This window comes from Macrotis lagotis, chromosome 3 (assembly GCF_037893015.1).
Source record: "Macrotis lagotis isolate mMagLag1 chromosome 3, bilby.v1.9.chrom.fasta, whole genome shotgun sequence".
Taxonomy (NCBI): Eukaryota; Metazoa; Chordata; class Mammalia; order Peramelemorphia; family Peramelidae; genus Macrotis; species Macrotis lagotis.
This window is the reverse complement of record NC_133660.1, coordinates 81,518,262-81,527,200: the sequence shown is the minus strand read 5'-3', so window position 1 is coordinate 81,527,200 and position 8,939 is coordinate 81,518,262. Positions and strand designations below refer to the sequence as shown.

General features: G+C 34.9%; 1 protein-coding gene across 3 annotated transcripts in view; it reads right to left on the bottom strand.

The window, feature by feature from the left end:
• Positions 1-327: 327 nt before the first annotated feature.
• Positions 328-8,939, bottom strand: part of LOC141517666 (ankyrin repeat and SOCS box protein 5-like) — a 54,366-nt gene continuing 45,754 nt past the window's right edge. For all 3 annotated transcript variants that reach the window (XM_074228933.1, XM_074228931.1, XM_074228932.1), the window contains exon 7: positions 328-4,753. In XM_074228933.1, coding sequence (XP_074085034.1) covers positions 4,626-4,753 — 128 coding nt within the window. In that variant the 3' untranslated portion in view covers positions 328-4,625. The remainder of the gene's footprint in view (positions 4,754-8,939) is intronic.

The following is an 8,939-nucleotide window of genomic DNA, read 5'->3' as shown; positions in this document are numbered from 1 at the left end:
AATTAACCTTGTATGCCTGCTTCTGTAAAATGAGATGGAGTAGGAAATGGCAAACTGATCTAGTATCTTAGCCCAAGAAAACTCCAAATAGGGTCATGAAGAGTTGGCCTCAACTGAAAAATGACTGAACAATAACCACCATAGAAGAAATAGGAAATGTATTACTTTTATCTTTTAAATTCCATCTTTGGTTTGCTTATTTGAAAATAAATGTAGATAGGGTTTTCATTAAAAGTGAACTTAATGATCACCTCTCGTTTTATATGAAATTATTTTCATATTGATATAAACTTAAGAGCTGGAAGGGACCATATATAAGCCAGAGAATTCAACTCCTTTACTTTATAAATAAAGAAAATGAAACCTTAAAGATGCATGGATTTGGAGCCAGAGGTTTAACTTCCAGCTCTTCTAAAGAGTATTTTTCATATTGGCAAAAGGAGGGCATTGGACCACATGACCTTTGAAGTCAGTTTCAGTTCTCTGAGCTTCTCTGACTTGTCCAGATCACACAAAGTGAATTCATAGCTAGGACATGAATTCAGGTCTTCTGGAACCAGCTGCAATGTTCTTGTCCAGAACTCTGCTGCCTTTGCCTATGAAGATGAAAGAGATTCATAATGCCTTGAAAAATAGCAAATTTTCAATAAATATTTGTTGATTGAATGAAATGAATTTGCTGAAAGAAGAAGCCTGCATAATAGAGGTATTTTCAAGTTTCTATTCATTTATCATATAATAAAGATGCTATGCTTTTAAAATAATTGATTACTTATAGTTGGAAAATCTTCATAATGTTCAATATCCTAAAATATTTGTGTGTTGGGTTTTGAACTTATTCATAGGTTATTTGCATACTAAATTAAGCTTTTCAGGAACATATGAAAGAACCTGGAAGACCTTCAGAAAAAGAATTAAAAAGAGGTAAGCCCTCTGAGCTACCAAAATCTATACTAAATATATTATAGCTTTAACTTTTAGGAGAAGCCCTTCAAACCCTGACTCAGAGCCTATTTCTTTTAATTCATTCCTAATTCTAAATATTTACCAAACAAAAACATATTAGAAGGCTCAACAAGCACATTGTCAACCTGCAAAAATTAATCATTGACAGACTGATAATAAGACAGTAAAACTATAAAAAGTAGACAAAAGAATGCAGAGAATGAGCAGCTTATACACATTATAAGCATCCCTTTATACCTCAAGAATTCAGGACACCATTATGTATTACTTGATAATGTCCTTGAATCATTAAAAAGAGATTTTAAAAGTATTTCGTATACTTAATTTCACTGTGAATGTCAACAAGTCATTTAATTGCTGAATCTGTTTTTTCATCTATAAATTATAATCAAATAAATATTGTCTCAAATATTAAAATAATGAAAAATAATATTTATATTACCTACCACACCATGTTAGTAGGAAAGTGCTTTATAAACTATTGTTGTTGAGTCAGTTTCAGTCATGTCAGACTATTTGCTACCCTATTTGAGGTTTTCTTGGCAGATACTGGAATGGTTTCGTCGTTTCTTCTCCAGCTCCTTTTATAGATGTAACTTGCCCTGGTCACACAATTAGTAAGTGTCTGAGACTAGAACATGAACCTATCTGATTTCAAACTCAGTGCTCTGTCCACTGCCCCACCTAGCAGCTTTGGCAGCTAATCAACCAATCAACTAACAAGTATCAATTAGGTACAAGTTACTATGTGTCATCCTCTTTAATTGAAGAAGACCAGACTGTGACATTAATTGAATGTTGGCATGACCTGCACATTAGGTTGATAATAATGAGAAGATTGTTGTACAAATACACCCTTCTCACTGTCTTTTCCATGACCATTATCTCCTGCTGGACTGATATAATAGGAAATAGGATTTCTAGGTATGACCTGGATGCTGTGGGAGTCCTTGACCTTAGGGCTGGAGGTCCTTCATATTAGCAAGGCACCACGGTGCTCCAACAATGTCAGACTAAACAGAGGATATGATTTTCTGACAACAAATTAGCACAACACAATATATCCAAACTATCTCCAAAGCTCTGCCAGATATACCATATAGGGTAGGCATCAAACATACAAAGACAAAAAAAATTAAAACAATCCCTGCCCTCAAAGGGCTTAAGGAGACAATATAATTATTATTTCTATTGATGATGATGTTTGTCTTTTGTTCTCAAAGAAGATCATGAAATCAGGGAGATGATGCCATGACAAGAATGTGTGGATTGGATTTTAGTGAGGGGTTGCTGGGCTGCCACCAGCCTCACTTTCTCCTCTTGAGTCATCTGGGTTCAGTGATCAGATATGAATCAGAAGGACTGGAGATAGCCCGGGGTGTGAAGTAATCAGAGTTAAGTTGACTTGCCCAAGGGCACAAAACTAGTAAATGTCAAATAACTGAGTCAAGATTTGAACTCAGATCTTCTTGACTCCAGGACTGATGCTTTATCATCCATGTAGCACCCAGTTACCCCCTCTTATTATTTCTCTTATAAATTGAACCGACTTGGTAAAATGATCATATATAGAGCTGGAAGGGACAACCAGAGATCAACAAAACCTTTTTCTCCTTATTTCATGGATGAAGAAATTGAGGATGAAAGCTCAAGTCTGCCAGTCAGGCAGAATTTGAATTCATCTTCCTCATATTGTTCCTTACACATGCAACTTGAGTGTGTACAATATTCCCACAATGTATTGGCTTGTGAAAGTCTATGCCCAAGATTTGGGGAAGATATTCTATTGCTACTTTTCTCTCATGCTAATGCTTTGAAGCAACTATATCCTGTAGCTAATTAGTGAGATCAAACTCACTGGAAGGAATGAGTGAACTGTGATTTCTAATGGGTACAGATTCACTGATCTTTGAACAGAGTAAATTTCTGGAAGATTCTCTCCACTCCACCCCACCCCCCCATGTGAGAAGAGGAGCTGCAAAGGATGGGTGATATCACACTTATAACCTATGTTCTTACCATTTAAAGATTTGACAACTGAAGGTCTTTAAGGATACCATGTATGAGGTAAAGAGTTCTTGGTGGACATTGATTTACAGCAGGTCTAGTTAGAGACCAAGTGTGACATAGTGAATGTCTTTGTGACTTACTTAGCTTTTCCAAAATCCTGATCATGTGGTAGTTCACAAAATAACTGATTTTGTGCTTTGTTACCTGGAAAAATTTGAATTATCCATCCACTTATAGCTGAGCAATGCCCTTATCATCAATCCTTGAACCAATGTAGTTAACTAAAAAACAAACACCTTATGCTTCATTAAAACACACCAAATCAATAATACAACATTTTGAAAAAAAAATCAAAATTTATTAAGAATATTTTACATTTCACTCAAATATACTTACAACTCACTGGGGTGAATACAGTTATATTTACCCTTGCAGGCACCACTGGTATAGAAGTAACCCCCATATTCATAACACTCTCCTCTCTCCTTACCCCTATCCCATCCATTCATTATTATCTATAAATATAGCAAATGCTACTTTTTATTGTAAACAACAACAAAACACCCTTAATGAGGTTTGGATACAGTATTGCAGATTTTAATGTTGCTTTATAGCTTACTAAAATAGTATTCTACTGGTATTTCTTTTTTAAAACTATGTGATTTTTCACCAATTTTTTTCTAAATATTTATCTTTCATTTAATTTGGTGCTGAACTGGCCTCTCCCCTGGAGAAGAAGGATCAATTCTTAATTAATTACACAAGTATGCATGCTACCTGTCCTGAAATCTCCTGGATTCTTAAGTAGATATTTGTAAACAATGAGAACTCTTCTGATACTACTAGTAGTCAGTCTCTCAGGAGGAGGTGTGATAGATGAGTGACAGGCTTGGAGATCCTAATTTGGGGGAAGGCCCTGTTCACCCTAGATAAAACAACACCTATTGTTTTTTATTTCTTTAACAACCCCCCCCCCTTTTTTAACAAACCCTTTTTAAAGCTCTGAGTGGCTTTCTAAGTGTTTAGTATCCTTTGTAGGTTCTTGAGGGTCTTATCTTTCCTTTTCAGCATATTTCTTAGAATGCAAAAGTTAAAAAAAAACTCAACACAGGGAATTTCCTTTAATACAGTACAGTTCAGGTCCAAGATCTCTCCCTGCTATTCTTTTCAAAACATGACTCACAGTCTACAGTTATAAAAAAATAAACAAAGCTACAATAAACACTTTCCAGTAGATACTGAAACTAAGCCACTAAGCCAGACATAAGGAATATAGATCACAATTTACAGTAATTTAAATAATTCTTAAAAAGTCTGTATTTCTGTTTCTGTCTGAAGATTAGATTACATGAAAGGTAGAGGGTTTTTTGTTTTTGTTTTTATCCTACATCAAAAAAATAGACTAGCCAATGAAATCTAGACCATATGTTGTCTCAATACATAAAATACAAAGTATAATTAACATCAACCAATATAACTGAACATCCAAATAATAGATATCAAGCTAGAGTTATCTATACATCTTCCCTGAGGGTTCTCACACCGTGTTTCACCTTATTCCCCAGGATAGCTGGATAGGAAACATATAACATTCGAGAGAACAAACATCAGCATTTGCTATTTGAGACATGGAGGGTGAGCTTACTGCTTTATCGGTATTGTAGGAAGTCTTTCAGGAGCGTTGGGAGCTGGAGCTGGGGAACAAGATGTAGCCTTGCTCTTCCTATGCAGTTGCGGATACACAGTCGGCAAAGTTGGCACAGAGAGCTTGGGGTGGCTATAAATAAAGCAAAAGAGGGTTTTTTCAACCAAGGCTCATATAGATTTTCTGTGCTTCCACATTTTATCAGACTCTTCAACAAAATATTATACAACAGATGGAATGCTCTATGGTACATTTTATTGACAAGAGTTCCGTTTTCTGGATAAAAATTGCTTCTTGAAGCTGAAATAAAAGTGGTGGTTTAGATTCCCTAATTTCTGTCTTCTGAAGTACACGATAAAGAGTTAATTTTGCTCTTAGAAGTGAGGCTAGTATATAAGCCCAAAAAGAAAAAAAATGATTGTAAATGAACTCAAAGGGAAAATTTTCCAAAAATATTACTTTTTAAAACTGGGGAGAAGCATGTAATTTGAAGTGAAATTTGTTATAACATCTATATGTATGAGAGAAGGGGAACATGTGTGTGGTTATATTAAAAAAAATAGCATGAATAACTCCATTTTGCCTTTTACCTACCATTTTGTGAAGGTAAGTTTCAGGCACTGGTAAGTCACCTGATTTTGGAGATTTTGGAGAAGTCACAATTTGACCCCAATCCCAAACATGTCCCTATGTGTCATAAAACAACCCTCTTCTCCACCAATAAGAAAAATAGGTGTTTCAGTCCCTATAATTCTATATTTTAGTCCCTCCAAATTGTATATTAACAGTGTAGAAACTAATGGTCATTGGCCTATTCTATTGAGAGCCTTGGTCCTGGTTTGTCTCTGTAGCTGCAAATATTGCTAAATAAATCATTATCAGGATGTAACTATTTGGTTTCTTTCTTCAGTCTTAATAGTATAAACATAGATATATTTTTTTACACATAGCAAAAATGTTTCATCTTTGTATTTAGATTGAGTTGATGAGATTTCAGACATTGGAATGAAGATGGGTCCTATCTTTTTTTTTCTTTTGTTTGAAGTATTCCTAGCACCTAGTACATTTTGGGGTTGTAGGGGAGAGGTAAAACTTGGACCTGTGATTTTGCTGGTATGGGGAATTCCCTACACGTATACTCTTTCCAGTAAAACAAACTACCAAATTTAGATGCAACTTAGTCCATTCATAATATACAATCTTAGAGAATTACCTGGAAAGCACTTGAAGCATGTCTTTACCCTAGGTCTTCCTAACTGCAAGGTCAATTCTCTGGTCATTACTTTTGGCCTCTCATTTTGTAAATGTTTGTTGAATTAAAGCTGCACAAGTTTTCAGAAACTATGGGCAAGGACAAAAATAAATCTGCATGCTTTCTTTTTCCAAAGCTGAATAGAGTAGCCATAGAGTCCATATAGAACTGGATTCAAATCCATTCTCAGATACTTGCCACTTGTATGAGCCTGGACTGATTTGTCTCATTTCCTTATCTGTAAAATGGTGTTGATAATGGAATCTCCTTCCTGAAGTAGTTGTGAAGGTCAAATGAAAAATAATAATTGTAAAGTACTGAACACTCTTATTACCACCATATGGAAAGAATATAGCAAAATAATGCAAGGAAAAATGAAAAACTCAAGGAATACAGTATCCACATTGATTATAAGTATTTTTAAAGGATACATGAGAGGACAATATAAATAAAGAGATTAGAAGAAAATTTAGCAAGCTTACAGGGTTGCATATTTAGAGCTAGAAGGGGATCAGCTACCCCCATTCAGTTGTCAGCCCTTTAAGAGCATGGACTGTGTCTTTTATTTTTTAAAAAATTTTTTTATCCACAGTTAATGTCTAGCCCAGCAGATGCTTCATAAATGTATTAGACTGACTGACCCCTCATTTTACCTATTAAAAAATGGATACCAGAGGCAAAGAAATTAGCCCCAGGTCATCTAGTTGAGTTAGTGATATTGATATTTTCATAATAAAAGCAAAGATTATCGAAGTCTTTCTTGAGTTAAATGAGAAAATCAATCAAGTCTTTATAGACACAGTCTGAACCAAACTATTTTCTCAGAAAAATAACCTACATATTTCCTAGAAATTGTGTTCTTTAGAAAATAATTCATAGACTTCTAAAGTTCTCATTTTTATGACAGAAAACAACTTATATTTCTTTTGTTTTTTAGGTTTTTGCAAGGCAAGGCCACACAGGTAATTATTAAGTGTCTGAGATCAGATTTGAACCCAGGTACTCCTGACTCCAGGGCCGGTGCTTTATCCACTGCACCACCTAGCTGCCCCAGCAACTTATATTTCAACAGGGACACTTACTATTTAAAATAAAACAGCCATATTTTGTACCTTATTCCTCAAAATTATTTTCTTTCTTTCTCCAGCTCATGCCACATCACAACCCATTAAATCAATTTACATTTTAAAGACATTTAATTATAAAATGTCTGCATTTTTGCTTTAACTGATTTTTTTTCTAAGTATATACCATTGTTGAAAGAGTTCTCTTCTGTGGGGTAGGAAGTGGGTATTCTACCTCTGTGTGACTTTGGGACTCAGTTTCCTTGGATCTCAAATTCTTTATCTACAAAATGAGAAGGATAAACAATAGGATCTCCAAGGTCATTTTCAGTTCTAAAATTCTTAGCATCTGTTACTTTTATGACTCATGTAATATTATAAGTAAGAAGATTAAGAAGAGAAATGAAGTCCATGTTGGATTTAAAAGGGGTTAAAAGAATCACAGAATCCCCAGATCTTTGAGTTAGATGGGATTTCAAAGACCATCTGATCCAACTTGCTACCCTCACTAAAATTCCCCCCAATAATGAATTTAGAAAATGGCCATCTATTCTTTGCTCGGAGACCTTGAATGAGAACAAACACTTAGCTGGTTCTGGTTTGGGATTGCTCTAATTATTAGGAAGTTGGAAACATAGCCTTAATCCCTCATTCAGATAACAGCCTTTCAAATCCTTGGAAGACAGTTTTCATGTCTGCCTTAAGTCTCCTCTTCTATAGGCCATACAACAAGTTTGATCCTTCATCAGCATGGTCACAAGGATCTTCATTATTCCATTTCACCCTGTTTTGGATCCTTTCCTGATTATCAGGGTCCTCTCTCCTAAAAGGTGGTGCCCAGAGCTGAACCAAATATAGTTAAGATCATTTAAGGAAAGAAATGAGTTAAGGTAAAAGAACAAACAATAATGAAAGGGTATATATATATATATATATATATATATATATATATATAGTAATGTATCCCATAATTATTAGACCAATCCCAATTTCAAGAGAATATTAACTTTTACAAAAGTTTTGTAATAGAAATCTTTTTGTTGAGTCATGTATCCCTATTTTTTTATTCGGAAAATATGATCATTGAATATAGAAGGTTACAATGTCATCTATATTGCACAAGAGACTATAGCTGAGAAAATCGGAAAGATTCAGGATTAAAAAAATAAGACAAATTTCCTAGACAATATTTGCAAAAGGAAGGCTGTGGAATGTATTTTCCTGGAAAATCCTTAGAAAAGGATAGACTTTTCTTATTCTGTCTGAGAAGATTTTGGTGAAATTTTTCTTACTCCAGCTGTACCAATCTAGATAACTCCTCACATCCATGTAAGCAGAATATTCTTAAGTGGTTAAGGACCATGTTGGCCATCTAAATTAACTTTCTATATGATGACTCTAAGGCAACTGAATGAAAATGTTGAAAAATGGTTCAAAATTCCCAAGTCTCTGATCCAATATGTGGCCAAAGGCTGCTGACATGACCTTCACAATAGTCCTCTGATACTGCCACCACATTGGCAGGCCCTTATCCCTATCCATTCCCCCTTGGACTATTGCAGTATCCTGCTCATGTGTCTCCCTGATCCAATTCATCCTCCATTCAGCCACTAAAATGATTTTCCTAGAATGCAAATTCAATAGTCATCATCCTATTCAAGAAATTCCAGTGGTTCCCTATTGCCTAAGATCAGATTAAATAAATTCTTTTTGTTATTCAAAGCTCTTCATAACCTAGCCTTCTACCTTGCTAGTCTTTTATACCTTTCCCCTGCTACATATGCTTCAAACCAATTATTTTGGTTGAATAAGACACTTCATCTCTTGGCTCTAGGTTCTCAGGTTGTTTCTCATGTCTCACTCCTCATCTCTACCTCCTGGCTTCCCTGGGTTCCTTTAAGTCCTAACTAAAATCCCATTTTCTTCAGGGAGCAATTCCTAATCCTTCTTAATTCTAATACCTTCCCGTCTTTTTTTATCTTGTATAAAAAGCTTGTTTGTA